Source organism: Anguilla rostrata, chromosome 2 (genome assembly GCF_018555375.3).
Source record: "Anguilla rostrata isolate EN2019 chromosome 2, ASM1855537v3, whole genome shotgun sequence".
In the NCBI taxonomy this organism is placed as follows: Eukaryota; Metazoa; Chordata; class Actinopteri; order Anguilliformes; family Anguillidae; genus Anguilla; species Anguilla rostrata.
The window spans coordinates 23,046,051-23,069,809 of NC_057934.1; the positions used below are offsets into that span (position 1 = coordinate 23,046,051).

At 41.4% G+C, this 23,759-nt stretch overlaps 1 protein-coding gene across 1 annotated transcript in view; it reads right to left on the reverse strand.

Annotated features, from left to right (window-relative positions):
* gfra1b (gdnf family receptor alpha 1b) overlaps positions 1-23,759 on the reverse strand; it is a 73,755-nt gene that overhangs the window by 17,904 nt on the left and 32,092 nt on the right. Inside the window, exon 4 of the mRNA XM_064321329.1 lies at positions 3,289-3,640. Within this exon, the coding sequence (XP_064177399.1) occupies positions 3,289-3,640 (352 nt within the window). The remainder of the gene's footprint in view (positions 1-3,288; positions 3,641-23,759) is intronic.

Here is a 23,759-nt window from a genome sequence, read left to right on the forward strand (position 1 = left end):
GTAAAGGCCTTTACTATGTTGTAACACTTAGTTGGCATGTCGTAACAGTTAGATGGCCCGGTGTGTATGTACAGCTGCAGCGGTTCCATGCCGCAACTAAAAAAGGTGTCACACGTGTTGTCACGATGCCAAAATTTTGACTTTGATACCGATACCAGGTTTAGTATCACGATAATTGATACTGAAACGATACTGATTCAATACTCAGTACCTAACGATACTGAAATTACCTTAATAGATCAGAAACGTAATGTCCACAAGGGTTGACCTCGTTTGTTAAAAACCTGGTTTATTAACAACCTTTAAGTTGAAGCCTATTCAACATATCAATAAGCATAGGCCTATAGTGTTACAACACTAAACCATAGAAAACTATTAAATGTATTTCAAAAATTAAACAATTAAAGTAAATAATCTTTAAACAGGTCTTTCACTTTAAAATAGATCAAAAAACAGCATATTTCAATAACAATACAGCATCTTCCTATAATAAAATATTTACAAATTAGAGCAGCTATTGCTACTGAAGTGAACTAAGTCTAAGCTTGCACTGTATCAACGACGGAAAATACACAAGCGCACGTCACCTCACTTGCCAACCTTAGTTGCTACTACCATCTAGCGAAGATTGACAAATTACACTTTTCATCCTCTCAATCGGTAATGCGGGAGACACATTTCCCTGGCTTTTACATTTGACGCAAAACTACCGAACGGCGGAAAATTCTAATACCGAACAGTTTATTTTCTTTTTTTTTTTCTTTTTTTTTTAAGTACCGAAAAAGTGCTGAAGTCTCGGTGTACCGTGCAACACTACGTCAGACACAAACCTATTCCAATCCATGGCTCAGCTTAGCAGAGAATGCACATTTCAGAGCGCCTCAGAGACAAAGAATAATAACACACAAATACACATTTCAAATAATGAATACGACATTGAGAAAAAACTAAACAAAAGACGAAATATCAACTCGCGAACTGCGTGCTGCGTGCAGAGTAGCCTACCGTATTATTTATTTAGACATTGGCAGATGAGAAAATTTTCAGTTACACTGACCTATAAAACGCTATTCCAAAATCAAAATCAGACATGTTATACATCGTTAGAAAGCTTATACTGAATGAATGAATTGTCAAGCAAGCCAAATTCTACTAAAAAAGGGCGACAACACTGTAAGCAACAGGTGTGGTATTACGCACAGCTATTTTTGAAGGTAGCCTACCCAGGGATCACAAATGCGCGTATTTCACAAACGGATTGTCCAAGACAATATATGACCACTCAGTCGCAAAAGGGACATCTTTACTCGTAAAACTAGTGGTAAGATTGTATATTTATTCAATGTTTAGTCCCAGATATTGACTGTAGAATGACATGGTATAATTTTAAAAAAAAAAGATTTGTCTTGTTTATTTCATTATTCAGTGAGCAGCATTTTCACTGCTGTATTGGCCTATTTTAGGGCTAATGTCGGGTTTCTTGCTGCTACGGAATATTACATTACAGGCATTCGGCAGACGCTCTTATCCAGAGCGACGTACAACAAAGTGTATAATCACAACCAGGAACAAGTGTGTCGAAAACCCTAGAGGGCAGTAGCCTACCGTTCCAAGTGCAGGGAACAACCGCATAGTTCAACTTGGACCCTGTAGGTTAAACTGATTAACACTAACACAAACAAGAACAGCAACAACACAGTCTATGAAAAAATACAAGCAATAGTTAAGACTAGTTAAGTCACCTACGAAACAACTACCTACCTAGTTACAACTCTAAGCTTACAGTCAATTTAGAGATTAAATTGAGAATATGATTTCTCTCAGCATAATGACGTATTCAAAGACTAAACGAACTCACCCGATATTGTCTTCAAATGGATCCATGTCAAAGAAAAGTAAAGATTCATCCTCTCAAAGCTTTTACTAACAAACTTGTAGTAGCAAAAAACAAAATCTCAACTCGCCATCCATGCTATCCGCTTCCTACGCTCAGAGTACCGTATTATTTATTTAGACATTGCCAGAGTACTGCATAAATTGCGTCTTTTGTTTATATTCAATGTTAGTAATTACAGCGAGAAACTGCAGCTGTAGACACAAGATAGTGTGTCATGTTATGGTAGCAATGGAACGAAGCTGACTACATATGTATTACCGTCATTGTTTTATTATACCAGCGGGGTTTCGTGCATTTGCACAGAAACTCAAAACCTACCAATAAAATGGTTTAGCTATTTCTCAGCATAATGACAGATTCAAAGACTAAACAAACTCACCCGATACTGTCTTCAAATGGATCCATGCCAAAGAAAAGTATTCATCCTCTCAAAAAGCTTTTACTAACAAACCTTTAATAGCCTAGCATGCACTCTGGCTGGCACTTCCATTGCTTCCCCGACGTTCAGACCCTCCCCTCACTGATAAAAACTAGACCCTAGGATGTCGCTTGCCGTAAAGAAATTTACTAGGTGTCGTAACACTTAGATTTGGAGCTCCAGCTCTTCCGCACTCCATCTAATAAAAAAGTCAAAATGGCGGGCAAACAATATGGTGGACATAGGTGGTGCCAATGGCAAAGTTGTAGAGCACGTTCAGATGCATAGGTCGATGAAGTTTTGTGTTGATCTAACGTATGGTGTGGGAGTTATGGCCTTTTACGCATAACCCTTTGTTATAGCGCCACCACCTGGCCGACATAGGTGGTTTTTAGTGCCTTAGTAGTGGGGGGCCATAGGAACCCACCTGCCAAATTTGGTTGCTCTAGGACTTATGGTTGCTGAGCCTCAGACACGTTTAGCGAAGAAAAATAATAAGAATAATAATAATACTAACAGATACAATAGGGTTCCACCAGCTTCGCTGCTTGGACCCCTAATAATAATAATAATAATCCTATCAGATACAATAGGGTTCCACCAGCTTCGCAGCTTGGACCCCTAAATATCCTCCATGCTGAATGACTTGTTAGCCTATACAGGGGCTGCAGTGTGTTTCAGAAGCTATCTGAGGTGTGTTTCTGTGCAGTCCTTTTAGCCCTGGATGAGTCTCGATTATACCAACACAGTCAGGTTGTTTGCCTACGTCAGTGAATTTGTATTTATTGAATGAGTAGCCTATTTATTTAAAGTTTGCTTTTATTTTCTTTTACATTAGAACATTAGCTCTCATGGATGTGAGAATTTGAAAAAAGGCAAGCCAATATGGACCCACCTGCAGATGTAGCTGATCTCTCAGGTCTGCAGACTCACCTGCAGATGTTGCCGATCTCTCAGCATGTCTATGGCTCACCTGCAGATGTAGTTGGTCTTGCAGGATGCCTGCAGGGACAGGCAGTTGGGCGTCTCCTTGCCCTCATAGGAGCACACAGGAACGATGGTCTGGCGGCGGCGCTCGGTGCAAGCCGACTGGTCAGAAGGCGGGCAGGAGCAGAAGAGCATGCCATAGCTGTGTTTGGGCGGGACCTTGTCAAAGAATTGCCGCAAAGCCTTGTGGCACTTCCGCTTGTTGCAGACCTCGGCGGTGGAGATGCGGCTGGTGCAAGGGCTGATGTAGGCAGACCGGTGCTTCTTACACATGTCGTTCAGGTTACAAGCCTTGGCTGCATTCAGGCAGTTGTTCTCCTTTGTCAGGGCAGGCTCACCTGCATTGGGAGAGAGCAGTCGGCAGTGTAGTGAGAAGATGATCTCTGTGCAATTTCATGAGAACATATTTTATCCATGCTAGCAGTCCAAAAGACAGCATAAAAAGACGCTGCATAATAACTAACCTGAGTACTGTTGACAACTCTTAGCAGAAAAAACAGGAATTATCTTGCATTCTCAAAGCAAAAATATTGCAAATCGTTTGTTAATGTAATGAACAATGTGTGTTTAGGGTTACATGATGAAAATACCAAGGAAAATCTACATATTGTATAAAGGAACTTGAAAAGGCATAATTGCCCAAGTTACTTCCGGGTTTATACTCTGTTTGGTTGACTGGACAGTCTGTAAGTGAGGCTCCACTTCATATGCAGAGCTCTGCTATCTGCATAATTTTTAAGATTAATTACATTGTTTATTCAATTATTCAGTCCAACAAATAAACATTCAGTAGCAATAGATGCATTTCAATATAAACATATGGACACTGAGTTCAGTTTTCATGCCGGGCGCTCCTATACAGCAAAAAAAAGGTAAATTATTGATTCATCCACCAATGAAAGTTGTCATATTAAACCTTAATATTCACCATTGTAGTTGGCGTAACGCTCACTTCAGTGTAAGATGGAATAAGATACACAATATAATCTCGGATAAACATGCTATAAAGTGTTTCTCAGCTATGAAACATGGACATGTGTAGGTCTAATTCATCTGCTACATTAGCATTGATGTATGAAGTATGAAATACTGAAGATAACCCCATTTGTCAAGCAGATAGCTTAACAGTGCTCATCTGTACAATAAAGCTCACATCCTTCCCCTGCCCTTTTTTGACAGTTCTCTTAAACTGCCAAGAAAAAAACCAACCAATATTTATTATGGGATTACTGTTACAAGCCAGGTGTTACAGGAGTTGCTGGTATAAGTTGTTACAGGCAAACAAAAAGGAAGATATTTAAAATGATATGTACTAAGAACTAAGCCAAGCACAAAAATTTTACAACTCTTAATGATTCATTTGCTGTTGTCATCCCCCCCAAGGCAAATGAATGAGCAGCCCACCCAAAAATCCCTCTCATTAACTGTGTACACTCTTACACTTAACTCTCAGACTTGTCTTGTTAATTGTCTTAAAAACAATTCAGTGGCTGTTGACCTCACACTAACACTGCTGAGCACAGTTGGTAAGGAAACAAACCTCAGAGCAATGAGTAATTCTGCCCTGCCTTTGTTATCACCAGTTAAGAAACAACAGCAAGCTTCAGGTATAATGCTGTACACAAATAATTATTTCCTATTGTGGAAACATTACAGCCTTTACAATACCTAGTTTAAAACAACTGCTTTCATCGCCCACCACCAGCTAGAAACTATGGCGTCTGATCAGTTTTAATTGTACCTCTGAGTGAATTGGCTTGTTCTATGGTGTCAGATTTGGCCTGGAACCATGCTAATGCACAGATCTTTAAATTATACAGATGAGTAAATCTACTCACTGATGGTCATTAACAACAGTAATTTCAGATTAAATAAACGTCAGTCATATATAAGCCACACCTGCGTAAAACGGATAGAAGCTTATTTTCAGAGCTGCTCAGTCTCTAGATAATATGCCATACAGCATTTCACGCACACTCTCAATCTCTGCTCTATCCTGAAGAGCAGGAAACTACTGACAACAGCATTTATCTCCACACAAAAATTAGGCTAAGTATTTGGTATTTGTGAATGGAAAGCGCAATGCAGCTGTGCATGCTGAGGTCACAACAGACAGTGATGAACACATCTCTGATCATACTTCCCTGATCAGCCACGATCAGTTAAAGCCGTCTACGTGGTTACGTCAGCTATCCCTACTTCCACAATGTTCAGAGCCGGCTCTAGCCCGTTTTCTGCACCCCCCCCCCCCATTTGGACAGTAGAATAGGCATTCCGCATTTAACTCATGGCTACGGGGCGCATTTTCATCCATATGTTTGTGAACGATCGCGTTTATATTAACCGCTGTTTTTAATATAATTCAATATTTAGCTAGCTAGCTAGCTAGCCAGGATAACAAGCATATGCCGTGAGACTATTCTGAGCTAAAACCAAGAATTTTATTATTGGCTCGGTGACGGCGAACCTATCATAAAGCTAACTGGCATTCAAACCCAGTTTCAGAGTGTCTTAGACGTTATGTCTATACTGCGCGCACGACCACAACATTTAAAAAGCAAGTGCTAGGGAGATGAATTTTATTGACTGATTGACATGGTTTCATGCAGTTTTACTGATAAAAATGACCAAAATTGGTTCTAATTGTATGGTATAAAACAAGAAGGAACTATTTTTTCTTTCATTGTTTTCATAGAATTAACGACCAGGTTTTTTGCTAAACGTTGCAAATAGAACTACCAACCAGAGTTTTGCTTGACGACGGTAAAATAATATGCCCAAACGCCCGCGGAAGAATATTTCACTTTCAGCTGATTAAATCGATAAAAATCAATAAATATAAAAGTAAACATATATAATCATTGTTGGTAACCCGCTGTATAAGTGGAATAACCCTGTCCCGTTATTGGAAAATAATGTACTTCGGGGCTGGTCAAGCTACAGCGACCCTCGGCTTCGCCTCGGCCGCATCACCACCCCCGTTGTACATTATTTTCTAATAACGGGACAGCCCGTTGTGGTTTATTCCTTACATATAGTGCACAGAAAATGGCAAGGACAATTTAGCATAAAAATCGCTAGCTTGGTAGCTGATATGTTAGCTTCCTTTTGATGACAAACAAAAAGTCTGTACCCATCAAAATTTAGCAACTGTACAAACTCACCTTTATATTGGGCTTTTTTCTCCTCTTCCTTTCGCCGTTTTCTCACCTCTGCCCCTGACAACTTTGTTCTTTTCATTGTTGTTTTTATGCTATAACGTTAATTAAAGTCACTTAACAGGTGGGCTATTTGCTAGCTATCTCGTCTAATCTGAAGAGGATGGGGATGACGTGATGTCAACGATGCGATCATGCACTTCATCCCTGGTGTTTACCGGCAGCTTGCATCCTTGAGAGTTGCACTACTGCCATCTCTCGGAGTTAACTCATACAGCACACACTTTCTCTAACAGTCCCGTTCTCTGAAGGTAGCTAATAAAGCATCTCCTCCCCTGCCCACTAGCACCACACTCCAGTACATTCTTCAGTCCTGCTCCTGTTATCCCCAATCTTCCCATCTCCTCCATCATGTCCTTCCTTTCCGACCTATATTTAATGCAGTTATATTTACTGCAGTAATGATAACGTGTTCTACAGTTTCTGGTACCTGACAGTTTACCTAGCCTATAACATGAAGTGTGCTGCGTAGACTGCAGTGTCCTAATCTTAATCTTATTACGACCTGTTCTCTTCTGTTTCCTCCCCTCTTTCTTATGCTGCCTACTCTATTTTGTATCAGATGTAAATGTCTCCCCCTTCTCTCCTGATCCCAGTGCTGCTGCCATTCTTTATTGATATTTCCCCACACAATGCCCTTTCCCTCTGATTTTGATAACTTAATATTGATTTCAACAATTCCCTTTTGACTGCTTCTTTTGCCAACGTATCTGCTCTCTCGTTTCCCGGGATATCTGAATGTGCTGGGACCCACATGAATGTAACACTTTCCCCTTGCCTAACCACTCTTGAATTGGCAAACAAGATTTCATGAAGTAGATCCTGGTGATTTCTGGCTGTACCTGTCTTAATACTTGCAAGGGCCGACACAGAATCACTACATATTACTATTTTGCTAAACCTACCCTGTTCAATCCATTCTAATGCCATCGATATGGCAAACAATTCAACAGCATACACACTTGAACAATCCGATGTTCTCTTGCTAATTCCCATTTGGTAACTAGTCACAGCAACTGCAGCCCCTGTGCGATCATGCGCACTTGGCACTCCCTCTGAAAAGGGGATGATTGACCATAGACATATGACGTCCGAAGAGTCTTTTTTTGCTTAGGAAGGTTCCTAACTGAGTGAAATGACCCGGAAGTATCTAAGTGGAAGCCATGATAATCGTGCATTTGGACGGTCCTTGTCAACTCGTAAAGTCGGAAATTTATCACGTGACCAAGTCGTATTTACGAGGTGTTTACGTTTGGGCGGTCATGGCAACTGGTAAATTTATCACATGAACAATACGCATGTCCGCTGGGGATGTAAAGGTGGTGGACCACTGAGATCACCCACTGTTGGTCACATGATAAATGTCCAGTTAAAAAAAAAAAAATATTGATCATATTTCAATGTTACAATACATTGTATAGAAAAATATATATTACAGTTGATCACATTGAAAGATCATTTTAATATCTTATATTCATACATGAAACAATATCAGAATAAATGTCCACCATGTGTTACATTACATTACAGGCATTTAGCAGAAGCTCTTATCCAGAGCGACTTGCACAACTTTTACACAGCATTTTACAGTTGTATCCATTTATACAGCTGGATATATACTGAAGCAATTCCGGTTAAGTACCTTGCTCAAGGGTACAATGGCAGTGGCCTCTCCCGGGAATCGAACCTGCAACCTTTCGATTACAAGCCCAGCTCCTTACCCACTGTGCTACACTCTGTCCAGCATGTGTTGAAAGCAAGGTGAGGTCAGTGAAACGTCACAACTCGTAAATTCGGGTATCATGGAACTTGAACGGCCGACCAGTGGAAAACTTGGGTGAGTGCAACTTCCTGGTGGTAAACTTGGAAATAACCGACTTTACGAGTTGATGAGGACTGACGAATGCACCATAACTACAGTGGGGGCTACAATCTATGGTCACTGGGGTGGGAGGTGGTGCCTTTTGGCCTTGACATTGCGGCTCCGACTCATCATCCACGGTCCACCTGTGCGAAGTCAGAAAATGCAGGCATCCCATTTTGTAGTGATTTCTGGCGTGTGCTATTTACAGCTGCACTGATCGACCATAAAATAATCCTCCTCTGAAGTTTATTCGGTAGCAAAGTCATTTTTACTATTTCTTTTAGCCTACTTAACCAATAAGTTGGCAGAAAGCGTAATCAGCTAACGCTTATTTGCTATATTTGGTAGTCCAGTAGGCTATGCTAAAAAAGTTCGCAACTTCGGCTACCAAGCCATTTTACTAGCAAGCTAGCTAGCTAACCTTAACCGACAAATATTCAAATCTGTCAAACCTGTTTGATGGCTTATCAGTCATGTACATTCCGTAAATGTTTCACGGATGCCACATGGAGGGTGCTGGTGCACCCAAGAAGAAGAAAACCTTGGGCAGCTTCTTCAAGGCCACTGAGGGCACAGCACCAGGACCTCAGAGCCAGGGCCAGGCTATAGTCTCTGAGCTACAGTCCTACCTCCAGGCAACCATCCTGGACAGTGAGCCTTTGGACTGGTGGAGGGAACACCGGAAGCTGTTCCCACGGCTCTCCCACCTGGCAAGGAAATATCTTTGCATTCCAGCTACCAGTGCCCCTTCAGAGAGGGTGTTCAGCACGGGTGGAAATGTTGTCAGCTGTCACCGTACATCTCTGAAGCCAGACCATGTCAACAGGCTGATATTCCTGGCTAAAAACCTTTAAAAAGGGCAGCATTTGCCATGTAGCCTAGACCGAAGTTCTTTTTATTTGATCGTATGTTACATTACATTACATTACATTACAGACATTACAGGCTCTTATCCAGAGCGACTTACATAGCATTTTTTTACATAGCATTTTACATTGTATCCATTTATACAGCTGGATATATACTGAAGCAATTTCGGTTAAGTACCTTGCTCAAGGGTACAACGGCAGTGTCCTACCCGGGAATCGAACCTGCGACCTTTCGGTTACAAGCCCAGCTCCTTACCCACTGTGCTACACTCCGTCCTTGAGTTGTATTTATTTTCAGTTATTGCTTGACGTTGAGGGCGGGCCAGGCTATAAGAGGAAGTCTCGGACTGACTAACTTCCCATTGCTGAAATACGTTCAGTGATGTACAGTACGTGACAGTGCACCAATGTAGCAGTTCAGGTGAATGTATGTATTTATAGTTCAAGAAGATTCTGTTTATTCAAAAAGTGCAATAAAAGTATTAATGTTCCCAAAATCAATGAATAATCGTTTTAAATAATCGTGATCTCAATATGGACCTAAATAATCGTGATTATCATTTTTGCCATAATTGTGCAGCTCTATAACCACGGATAGCCTACCTAGCTCACTGGCAAGCTGATATGCTAGCTAAGCATATCCGTTCTGCTGAGAAACATAAATTGAAGATAACTGAACATAATTTTATTATTAATGTCATGCATATAACATGATTACATGACACAGTACAGTCACGGATGAAAATTAAACTCCGTAAACATTTGAAAATATATTTTAAACATAATGGCAGACAGTCAGCTTACCTCGAGTAGGGTTGGGCTGATGTAAAAATTTTCAAACCGGTTTGATATTAAACCAAATACCCGACCGGACCGGTAATACCGAATTTTACCACTAGGAGTCGCATGCCGCTCCCGAGTGGAACATAATGAGAGCCCATGAATGAGTGTGTAGCGGCTTTACCGTCAAGCAAAACTCCGGTTGGTAGTTCTATTTGGACCATTGTTAAACAAAAACCTCTGGTTGTTAATTCTATGAAAACAATGATGCTATCAAGAAAAAATAGGCTAGTTCCTTCTCATTTGATACAATACAATTAGCACCAATTTTGGTCATTTTTGTCATTACATTATTTAATAAAACTGCATGAAACCATAAGTCAAAGTCATCTGCCTAGCACTGTCTTGCTTTTTAAATGGTGTGGTCGCGCAGTGTAGACATAACGTCTTTCTAAGACCCTCTGAAACGGGTTTTGAATGCCAGATAGCTTTATGATAGGTTTGCTGTCACTTGTCACCTGGCCAATATTAAAATTCTTGGTTTTAGGTCAGAAGGGTCTCACAGCATGTTTGTTAACCCGGCTAGCTAGCTAGCCAACTACTGCATTGTATTCAAAACAGCTGTTACTATAAACGCAATCGTTCACAAACATACGGATGAAAATGGGTATGAGTTAAATGTGTATCGCCTATTCTACTGTCCAAATAAGGGATGATTCCGATTTGTAAAGCTAGCAACTGTAACTAGAAATGAGATTCAATGTTGCCATCAATTGTGAAACTGGACATTGAAAATGGGAGGGGATGTAACAACAATTCAAAACCGAAAGTTGCTGTTTAAACTGCTTTAGAATGCTGGATTTTGTAGCGCATTGATTTTAGAACTGTTAAAAGGCCAAGGTGTCCCTTTACTGAGAAATAATTCCCACCCTTGGACCAATCAGAATCGAGTATTCAGCCAAGCCGTTGTATAATAAAATTGGATCTCCTTGTTGCCAGTCTCGGCACTTAATTGCGCACGGCCTGTCAATCTTTTTTTTTTTTTTTGCATTCAGACACTAGTGGCTCCGTTTATAAACAGACATAATATTATGTTAATCACGTTGTGATGCCCGTTCAGTCGGTTCGCATAAAATCAAACCGGTTTAAGCTCGTACACATAATTACGACCGGACCGGAAAAACCGGAAACCGTCCGAACCCTAACCTCGAGTTTGTTCTGCAATCGTTCGTTCAGGTTGATGGGCTTTTCCGCACCGGACTGTCAATCACACTGTAAAAATTACAGAACGGCTGAACTCTATGGTTTTGGCTCCAAATCGAGAACATGGCCGCGCCCGCCATTGAGCTTCAAAACGTGTTTTACAGACCCACGGAGAGGCAATGGGTGACGTCACAGTAGCTTTGTCCATATTTTTTTACAGTCTCATGTATCATCGTGTGATTAGGAGAGAGGGGGTGACCTGGGTGGGCAGCTGCAGGGTGCAATGATTGAATAGGAAGAAGAAAAAAATTCTCCCTTCCGGTTTGCGCCCTACCGATGGATGGCGCCCTGAGCGACCGCCCATGCCTAAAGCTGGCCCTGACAATGTTATCCCAAACTCACAGCACACTCCCAGCAGTTTGTCATCCATATTTCCACGATAAGACCCATTCCAACGTGTGATTTGTCTGATCAGTGGATGGCTCTTAATGGCCGTCTCTCTGTTCACACACACTCACCATTTAAACCATTTGAACCAGCTGAGACGCTATTATACCCTGTCCCCACGTACAACAGTTGGGACATAATTACGCTCTGGCATCATGTTTAAATGCACCTCGATCATTACTGAACCCTCTACAGCCTGTCTTCTGAACTAAACCATTTTAAGGCTGCATCTTAGATCAGTTAATTGCACTACAACTACTCAGTATTCTCTGAGACCAGTGACATCCTCTGTACTTGGTAATCCAGGAGATTGATCAATGACAATGGCTGGTCAATGCCACCTCTGCACAAATGTGAATTCCTGGTTATGTCGCTACTGTTACTTAAGCGTATGGTCATGACATAGCAACTGCGAGAAATTAAGGCTTCATCCAGTGATCTAAACAGAGAAAACAGCTATTATTTTTCTGTTCAGATTTAATCAAAGTACACAGGGTTCACAGAGGGAACATCAGCCATAGTTCAGTCTTCATTCAGCCTTCTTGGGAAAATTAATGGCCAAAGAAAGCATAGATAAAGGACAATAAAGTGAGCATAACCCAGGGAACCATGATGCTTCTGCATTTAAGTTCTGATGTGAAATTTATGTCTCTTCACAGACAAAAAGATCTTCGAATGACCTGTCCAGTCTAGATTAGTCTAGATTACTTCGGTCTAGTAATCAGGTGTGTGGCAGGCCAGCACAGAGGCTGTGTGTGTGTGTTGTTGTATAGAGGGTATGCATTGACGTCACTTTCCCACCAGTATACGCCCCCTCAGTCGGGACTGAGTGGCAAAACATGCTGCCACATGGCTGCCTTTAGTATAGGAAACTGCAAAACCGGGAGTAAAACAAACGATTATCTGCTTAAATTAAAGGCAGTTGGACTCGACAGTGATCCTTACAACTTACCAAAGAACCAGTGGTCCATGGACATTCAACAAGAAATCGGAGCTATCTTTTTACAGACTGCCGAAGGCTAAAGAAAAGAGAAGCAAATTAATCGCTACTATTCGCATAAACAGCTTGAATCCAGGCACCGAAACATGGATTTGCGGTTGTTATTTTGAGTCAGGTATGTTGGATTTTTGGGTAAAATCATACCTTAATAATTTATATGGTAAAATCATACCTTAATAATGTATATGCTTGGCTAGCTAATACTATCCAACCATTCCCCCTTTGTTTGTAGAACACAAGGCTCATCATTATGGATGTTTTTTAATAAATGCTGACAAACTTTACAGTTACACGGAATATAAATGAAAGATGCTAAATATTTAATTGATGTAGTCAATACAGTAGCCTACATAACTTAAGGCATGATTTTACCCAAAAATCCAACATAGCTACCTGACACAAAATGACAACCGCAAATCCACGTGCCTGGATTCCAGTTGTTTCTGCGAATTGCAGCGATCCATTTGCATCTCTTTTCTTTAGCTTTCGGAAGTCTGTAAAAAAGATAGATTCAACAAGAAATCGGAGCTATTTGTACAGTAAATTGCACAACAGCTCTTTCCCATTTTAGGTGTGTTTGTGTTTTCACGGCATTCAAGATGAACGCTAATGCCGCCACGTCTTTCTGCCACTCAGTGGGTGTAATTGCAGTGACTTCCACTTAAGCCGCGTTTCCACCGCAGGAACTTTACCCCAGAACTAGGAACCTTTTGAGGAACTCAGTGCTTTTCGACCGCAGGAACTAGGGTCTAAATTTAGTTCCGGGGGCTTTATTTTACCGCCAAAAAAGTTCCTGCTCAGGGGGTAGTACTTTCCAAAAGTACCGGAAACTTTGGGGTGGGGCGCAAGCGCTGAAAATTTCTGATTGGTCGATGACTTGCAGTGTTTTATTTCAACCGCCATGTTTAAAAATATGCAGCCGCAAACAGATTTATTTTCATAATAACTTCAAATCAAACTTGTATGTTATGTGGCGCAGTAGCCTAGTTTTGGTTATAGCCTGCCAACGTCTTGGAATTATAACGTGTGCTCTTCTGTTCTTTTCTTGCTTTAGTATTCGTTTTATAAAATGCTAAGCATTCGTGCTGGGACAGCATATTACGTACCAAAACATTCAAACAGATTAATTCGGTTGCTGAATATTTTCTTCCGGATTTTCTTTGTTAGCCCATTGTAATTGACTCAAAACGTTTGATACAGTTATGTGAGGTATGCGGTAGTTCTGCGTAATTCACATTGGTGATACAGTAAAAGCAAACTGGAAATCACCTTCCGCACTTTTTGTCAGGGTAAAATAACAGGTTAATTCTAGTAATCGTCCCTTTAGCTTTTTTAGACTGCCGTAATTTTACTCTGCCATTCTTCACTTCCACAAAAAGACCAGGAAGACTATGGACTAATTTATGGTGCATGGTTCGCATCTGGAGGGCACACTTCGCTGCTCGGCTAGCAGTAACTTCGAAGGAAAGCAAACGGTGGCTGTACCACTAATTTAAATTTTCAAGCAAGTCCCAGTTTTCGTTCTATTCTTGTCATTTTGCGATTAGCCTATATGGAATTGACGATGAGAAAGTAATCAAACAGCAAATTGTTTACAACGTGTACATGTTTTCTGCTGTTGCCAGTTATACATATAAATGTGAATGCATTCTGTCGCTTCGGATGTCAAGACATGAAAGCGAATGTCCGCATAAAAACATAATGAATGTGTTTGAGAGGATATATAAAACAGTTACAATCTGACTATTGGCCTGTTATATCCTATTTGTTGCATAACAACGGTCCAAGTTCAACTACCAACGACAGTTTTGCTTGACAATGGTAAAATATGCCCAAATGGCTGCAGAAGAATATTTCAATTCCAGGTGATTAAATCGATAAAAATCAATAAATACAAAAGTAACCATATATAGTCATTGTTGGTAACCCGTTGTATATAAGGGGAATAAACCCCTCCGGGCTGTCCCGGTTATTAGAAAATAATGTAGGCTACTTCGGTGGTAGTATGGAGTTACAGAAGAAATCAGGACAGATGGACCGACGACAACGTCGCTTTTTCATACGTCAGTGGGCTAATTTGCCTAATCTTCGCGGGACTTTAGACCGCAGTGGAAACGCAGACAACAATGGGCTGAAGGAACCTTTTAGTTCCTTGAAAAGTAGTTCCTGGGACTAAAAGTTCCGGGTACTTTTGGTGGAAACGCGGCTTTACTGTGACGTCATGTGCATACCCTCTATTTAAGCTTTGTAGCACTTGGAGGTGTGAACTCACCGTGCAAGCATCAGGTGCTTCTGATGATTCTTAATATTCACACAGGTGTCATGTTTTAACACCTGGCTGGGTGAGAAAGAGGTCTATAGCTGTTGTATGTGCATTTCTAATTTCAGTTCAGGCTATTAATGAGGCTCTTAACGGAATTAAACATGTACATGCTGAGGCTGTGGTTTGGTCCTCAAAACTTTGGACATGTCTGCCTTTAGACTGTGTAGTATCCATGGGAAGCAGTATTGCACTTACAAGTGACAATGCTCAGCAGGTGCATTTAACAGCGTAGGGCTTTTGGTGACTGTACTCAGGAAACAGTTACCAAAAGCCCTACGCTGTTAAATTCACCTGCTGAGCATTGTCACTTGTAAGTGCAATACAAAACATAATTCTGCATTATTACTTCAATTGACACCTAAAGTATGATACCTTGAGAAATGACCGATATTGTAATAGAGAGAAAGAACCATCCAAGCGTCTTGGTAGAAACAAGATATTGTGTAATTGCATTATAGTGACTGTATTATGAGCACAGTGCGGTTCCTTCATTTTCAAACTCAGGTCAGACTCAATTTTCCTCACTCTACAGTAGCCTAGTCAGGCACAGTTCAAACATGCATGCCAGTTTCAATGATCACAGTGTATGTGCAAAGCATAAGGGATACTGTTCCTTCCAGAGCAAGATGTGATTTAGAGAATGCTGGGTAAAAATGATACTCTGGAATATTGTAAAAAAAATAAAAAAACTTTTGGAAACAAAAAAAGCTGAACAAAGCGAGTTCCACTGATAGGCAGAACAATGATTGGCACTGGGAACAGAGGGTGGAGGGCGGTGGGGGGATGGGGAGACCGGAGGGAGGTATGGGAAATTGGGGTGCTGGGAAGAGAGGCCTGCAGGTTTTTTTATTTGCTGCTTAACAATCTCCACATTTTCCCAAACTGTGCCCTAATCTAATAAAACCACATGGCACTGCAACAAATCGGATCATACACAGCCATGACTTCCAGAATCAATCCCCACAGAGCTTTCTTCCTCTCTTTCTCAGTCGCTCTCTGTCCTTTCTCCCCCTTCCCCCTTCTCTATCACCCTCCCTCTTTTTCTCATCAGCCTATACAATATAAAGCTGCATTTAAATGTTTTTCTTTTCTCAAAGGGTGTGCGAGTGTGTTGTTCACTGCATATTGCATTAGGAAGTGATCAGTTCTCCCATTCTCCTTCATTACAGAGCAAACAGTGAAGAGTTCAGCAGTCCATTTTTTAGGGACAAGGGCAGGGGGCAGCAGACAGCGGGGAGAAAAGGGCAGAAAACAGCAAAACCATTTGATAATGAAATCATAAAACAAAAAACTAAGCCTACACGCTCTGCACGCAAACAAAGAGGCAAAGCTTTATTTATGTCAATGCAAAGGAATGAGGTACTTGCAGTCAGAGACTGTAAAAAATATGGACACAGCTACTGTGACGTCACCCATTGACTCTCCGTGGGTCTCTAAAACACGTTTTGAAGCTCAATGGCGGGCGCGGCCATTTTCTCGATTTGGAGCCAAAACCATAGAGTTAAGCGGTCTTATGATTTTTACAATTTGATTGACAGTCCGGTGCGGAAAAGCCCCTCAACCTGAACGAGGCTAGCTGACTGTCTGCCGTTATGTTTTAAAATATATTATCAGATGTTTACGGAGTTTAATTTCCATCCGTGACTGTACTGTGTCATGTAATCACGTTATGTATGACATTAAAAATACAATTAGGCTATGTTCAGTTATCTTCAATTTATGTTTCTCAGCAAAACGAATATGCTTAGCTAGCATATCAGCTTGCCAGTGAGCTAGGTAGGCTGTCCGTGGTTGGCTCACGCGTTAGCAATATGAACCACAGGGGAAGAACATTGACTACACTGATGGTCAATCAATCGGAGATGTGTAGGCTACTGGTGATTTGACTAGGCAAATTTTCGTATAACTGTCTGGTAGATCTGTTAACCGAGCAAGTTATCGTCGTAGATTTCGCCAGTCAGATAAAGAGCCTGCTACTACTAGCTACTCCATCGCCGTTTGTGGTGTTCACTTGCTGGGTGACGCTAGCTGACCGATCGTTCGCAAATCACTTTCTACCGAACAAAAATTAACACTCAGTGGTGATGAACAAATCTACCAAGTATTTTAATAACTGATCTGCAGGCGTGTAAATATGACAACGCACTTTGTACGGCAAGTTTTCCACCTGGTGCATGAAGAAAAATAATGTAGCCTACGTTGAATTTCTAATTATTATTAGGCTATTATTTTTTTCTTGTAAATCATCAAAACCAATGGAGAAAAGCCAATATACGCAAGGAGCCCCCAGAACCGATTCTGAGAACCACTGTCTTAAATGCCTAGCTTGTCGGTCTCTTAAATGCTAAAAACATGTTCCTTTCTAAATGCCAAGATGGTTAATTTCGTTAAATTCTGTGTGTGTGATTTCATCGTGTGTTGTATATTCAGCAAATGAACCTTGAAACTCTTAATTCGCTTCGTGAAACTGAAAAAGTGTTTGGCCCAGGTAGACATTTACGGAATGTACACGACTGACAAGCCGCCAAACACGTTTGACAGATTGAATGTTTGCCGGTTAAGGTTAGCTAGCTAGTCAAATGGCTTGGTAGCCGAAGTTGCGAACTGTTTTAGCACAGGCTACTACTGGACTACCAAATATAGCAAGCTGATTACGCTTTCTGCCAAGTAATTATTTGGTTAAGTAGGCTAAAGGAAATAGTAAAAATGACTCGGATACCGAAAAACTTAAGAGGAGGATTATTTTATGGTCGTCTAGAGCAGCTGTAAATAGCACACGCCATAATGAAATCACCACGAAATGGGATGCCTGCATTTTCAGACTTAGCACAGGCAGACCGTAGCCGGAGCCGCAATGGCAAGGCCAAGAAGCGCCACCGCCCACCCCAGTGACCATAGACTGTAGCCCCTACTGTAGCCGAGTCCTCCGCAGTAATCCGGAAGTGACGCAAGCTGTACCTCATTGGTCCAGAACAAATATTGGCACTGTGCCCAAATGATGCAATAAATCATGAAATCGACCCATGGACAGTCATAAGACCAATAAAATACACCTATTATGACTATTTGTTCTTTTGAGAAAAAATTATTGACTTTGCATTTTGATCGCATTTGTACCGTAGACTTACATGGAAACCGGATATGAAAACACCTATACTGGAGCCATCCGTAGTGGCGCTAGTGAGCAACCAGGAACTACAACACCAGGAAATGAGCTTCAAAAACGAAGTCTGGTTTTGGCCGCTTGCTTGCAGTGTAGGTCCGTGGATACACTGTAGTCAGCCTCGCACTCTGAACATCAGCTCTTCAGATTTACAGTGAAAACCCTGACGCTCCTTGGAACCAACGGCTGGTTCAGCACACGTTCTAATTAGGTGCTCACATTTATTATATAATTGCACTATGGTGGTTTATGGTTATAGAATTAATTACTGAGCGAGAGAAAGGACAGGCATGCAGGATGAAATGTGTGTAGGCAGTGAGTGTTTGAGGGAGGAGTAATTAGTATGTGTGGAGTGTGCATGTGTATGTATGCGTGTGTTTGGGCAGAGTATGTGTGTAGGCAGGGGATGTGCGTGAGCACTGTGTATGAATGAGTGTGTGTTTGGGTGTAGTACGTGTGAGTATCTTTGGGGTATGTGCATGTGTGAGTGTGTGTTTTGGTGTAGTACGTGTGAGTATCTTTGGGGTATGTGCATGTGTGAGTGTGTGTTTGGGTGTAGTACGCATGAGTAGCTGCACGTGGAGGGCTGTTATTGGGAAATTAAATTTTAATTTTACCTAGCTTCCCGCCCTTAATTTACAATGTTGTAAACGAATGTTGTTGATCGGCCACTTAGCCTATTTCTCACAATCCAATTCACCATCCGAGTGGCTGTAAGTACAGTACCTGAGTACTGGCACAGCTGGCACAGTCGAGAAGACTGATAACAGAGGATTGATTAGTGATTGCAGACAGCAGTGTAGCACAGTGGGTAAGGAACTGGGCTTGTAATGGAAAGGTCATAGGTTCGATTCCTGGGTAAGATTTCTGTCATTAGACCCTTCAGCAAGGTACTTAAACTGCATCACTTCAGTATAGATCCAGCTGTATGAATGGATACAAGAGTGTCTGCTAAATAACTGTAATACAATGTAATTAAAGCCGCAGGCGGCGTTGGGAGGGGTCCAAGCATTGGCACCATCGCGCCCCCCGATGGAGAGATTCTAAAATGGCTTTTTCCTCATGATCATATGCCTTCACCCAACATAGCTATCTACTGAATATCATGATGATTGTATAAGATATTGGTGACATATGGCCAATTTTGTGCTAAGAGACGCTGTCGGATGACTTAGCTGCGTCGCCATGGATGTTTCCAGGCCGCTTCCCGTAAAGGCCTTTACTATGTCGTAACACTTAGATGGCCCGGCGTAACACTCAGATGGCCCGGCGTATATGTACAGTTGCAACGCTTCCATGCTGTAACTAAAAAAGGCGTCACACTAGTGTTGTCACGATACCAAAATTTTGACTTTCATACCGATACCAGGTTTAGTATCACGATACTCGATACTGAAACAATATTGATTCAATACTCAGTACCTAACAATACTGAAAATATCTTCATAGATCAGAAACCTAATGTCCAAAAGGGTTGACCTCATTTTCGAATTCACAGTATATTAAAAACCTGGTTTATTAACAACCTTTAAGTTGAAGCCTGTTCAACATATTAATAAGCATAGGCCTATAGTGTTACAACACTAAACAATAGAAAAATTAAACAATTGTGAACTAAATAATCTTTAAACAGGTCTATCACTTTTAAATAGATCTAAAAACAGCATATTTTAATAACAATACAGCATCTTCCTATAATAAAATATTTCCAAATTAGAACACCAATTGCTACTGAAGTGAACCGAGTCGAAGCTTGCAATGTATCAACGAGTGAGTGCACAAGCGCAAGTCACCTCACTTGACAACCTTAGTTGCTACTGCCATGTGGCGAAGATTCTGACAAATTACACCTTTCATCCTCTCAATCAGTAATGGGGGAGACATTTCCCTGGCTTTTACATTTGACACAAAACTACCGAATGTCGGAAAATTCTAATACCGAACAGTTTCTATTTAAGTACCGAAAAAGTGCTGAAGTTTCGGTATACCGTGCAACACTACGTCAGACACATTCCAATCCATTGCTCCGGTTAGCAGATAATGCACATTTTTAGAGCGCCTCAGAGACAGATAGAATAATAATACACATTTCAAATAATAGATAGGACATTGAGAAAAAACGAAACAATATCAACTCGCGACCTGTGTGCTGCGCGCAGAGTAGCCTACCGTTTTATTTATTTAGACATTGGCAGATAAGAAAACTTTTGGTTACGCTGACCTATAAAACGCTATTCCAAAAGCAAAATCAGACATGTTATACATCGTTAGAAAGCTTATACCCTCACCTACTGAATAAAAGAAGTCAATCAAGCCAAATTGCACTGAAAAGGGCGACAACGCCGTAAGCAACAGGTGTGGTATTACACACAGCTATTTTTGAAGGTAGCCGACGCAGGCGTCACATATGCGCCTATATTTCACAAACGGATTGTCCAAGACAATATATGACCACTCATTCGCAAAAGGGACATCTCTACGCGTAAATCCGATAGTAAGATTGTATATTTATTAAATGCGTAGTCCCAGATATTGACTGTATAATGACATGGTATCATTTTAAAAAAACCTTGTCTCGTTTATTTCGTTATTCAGTGAGCAGCGTTTTCACTGCTGTATTGGCATATTTTAGGGTTAATGTCGGGTTTATCTTGTTGCTACGGAATATTACATTAGCCTACATTACAGGCATTTGGCAGATGCTCTTATCCAAAGCGACGTACAACAAAGTGTATAACCATAACCAGGAATAAGTGTGCCGAAAACCCTAGAGAGAAATACCGCTCCAAGCGCAGGGAACAACTACCTAGTTACAACCCTAAACTTACAGTCAATGTAGAGATTAAATTGAGATTACGATTTCTCTCAGCACAATGACGGATTTAAAGACTAAACGAGCTCACCCGATATTGTCTTCAAATGGACCGTATTATGTATTTAGACACTGGCAGACTACAGAATGAATTGCGTCTTTTGTTTACATTCAATATTAGTAATTGCAGCGAGAAACTGCAGCTGTAGGTCGTTATGTTATGGTAGCAACGGAACGAAGCGGACTATATATGCATTACCGTCATTGTTTTATTATACCACAACCCTAAATTTACAGTCGATTTAGAGATTAAATTGAGGATACGATTTACAGCATAAATTGCGTCTTTTGTTTATATTCAATATTAGTAAATGCAGCGAGAAACTGCAGCTGTATGTCGTTATGTTAGCAACGGAACGAAGCGGACTATATATGTATTACCGTCATTGTTTCATTATACCAGCGTGTTTTCGCGCGTGTGCACAGAAACTCAGAACCTATCAATAAAATGGTTTAACTATTTCTCAGCATAATGACAGATTCAAAGACTAAACGAACTCACCCGATACTGTCTTCAAATGGATCCATGCCAAAGAAAAGTAATTATTCATCCTCTCAGAAAGCTTTTACTGAAAAACTTTTGGTCGCCTATCCTAGCATGCACGCTAGGTGGCACTGTCAGACCGTGCTTTCACTGAGAAAAACTAGCGTCGCCATGGTTGTCGCTTGCCGTAAAGAAGTTTACTCGATGTCGTAATCGTTTGGATTTGGAGCTCCAGCTTTTCCGCACCCCACCTAATGAAAAAGTCCAAATGGTGTGCAAACCATATGGCGGACATAGGTGCTCCCAATAGGAAAGTTGTAGAGCACATTCAGATGCATCAGTCGATGAAGTTTTGTGTTGATCTGACTTACGGTGTGGGAGTTATGACCTTTTAAACTATGATCCTTTGTTATAGCGCCACCATCTGGCCGACATAGGTGATTTTTAGTGCCTGGGTAGTGGGGTGCCATAGGAACCCACCTACCAAATTTGGTTGGTCTACAACTTATGGTTGCTGAGCCTCAGACATTTTTGCGGAGAAAACTGCCACGCCCCAACTAAAAAGTCTAAATGGCAGGCAAACAATATGGCGGACATAGGTGGGGCCAATGGCAAAGTTGTAGAGCACGTTCTGATGCATAGGTCGATGAAGTTTTGTGTTGATCTAACTTATGGTGTAGGAGTTATGGCCTTTTACGCGTTACCCTTTGCTATAGCGCCACCATCTGGCTGACATACGTGATTTTTAGTGCCTGAGTAGTGGGGGGCCATAGGAACCCACCTGCCAAATTTGGTTGCTCCAGGACTTATGGTTGCTGAGCCTCAGACACTTTTAGCGGAAAAAAATAAGAATAATAATCCTAACAGATACAATAGGGTTCCACCAGCTTCGCTGCTTGGACCCCTAATAAGAATAATCCTAACAGATATAATAGGGTTCCACCAGCTTCGCTGCTTGGACCCCTAATAATAATCCTAACAGATACAATAGGGTTCCACCAGCTTCGCTGCTTGGACCCCTAATAATCCTAACAAAAACAATAGGGTTCCACCAGCTTCGCTGCTTGGACCCCTAATAATCCTAACAGATACAATAGGGTTCCACCAGCTTCGCTGCTTGGACCCCTAATAATCCTAACAGATACAATAGGGTTCCACCAGCTTCGCTGCTTGGACCCCTAATAATAATCCTAACAGATACAATAGGGTTCCACCAGCTTCGCTGCTTGGACCCCTAATAATCCTAACAGATACAATAGGGTTCCACCAGCTTCGCTGCTTGGACCCCTAATAAGAATAATCCTAACACATACAATAGGGTTCCACCAGCTTCGCTGCTTGGACCCCTAATAATAATCCTAACAGATACAATAGGGTTCCACCAGCTTCGCTGCTTGGACCCCTAATAATCCTAACAAAAACAATAGGGTTCCACCAGCTTCGCTGCTTGGACCCCTAATAATCCTAACAGATACAATAGGGTTCCACCAGCTTCGCTGCTTGGACCCCTAATAATCCTAACAGATACAATAGGGTTCCACCAGCTTCGCTGCTTGGACCCCTAACAATCCTAACAGATACAATAGGGTTCCACCAGCTTCGCTGCTTGGACCCCTAATAATCCTTACAAAAACAATAGGGTTCCACCAGCTTCGCCGCTTGGACCCCTAATAATAATCCTAACAGATACAATAGGGTTCCACCAGCTTCGCTGCTTGGACCCCTAATAATCCTAACAGATACAATAGGGTTCTACCAGCTTCGCTGCTTGGACCCCTAATAATCCTTACAAAAACAATAGGGTTCCACCAGCTTCGCCGCTTGGACCCCTAATAATAATCCTAACAGATACAATAGGGTTCCACCAGCTTCGCTGCTTTGGACCCCTAACAATCCTAACAGATACAATAGGGTTCCACCAGCTTCGCTGCTTGGACCCCTAATAATCCTTACAAAAACAATAGGGTTCCACCATCTTCGCCGCTTGGACCCCTAATAATAATCCTAACAGATACAATAGGGTTCCACCAGCTTCGCTGCTTGGACCCCTAATAATCCTAACAGATACAATACTAATAGTGAGCAGTGAAAACGCCCCCGCCCCCCAGAAAGTGCCATGTTAGGGAATCCAGTCCCAGGCCACACTGGGGTTCATATGGGCTGGCAGTCGACTGCCCTACTGACCATGCACACGGTCTCCCAATAGATAACTCCGAATGAAGTAGTCACCACAA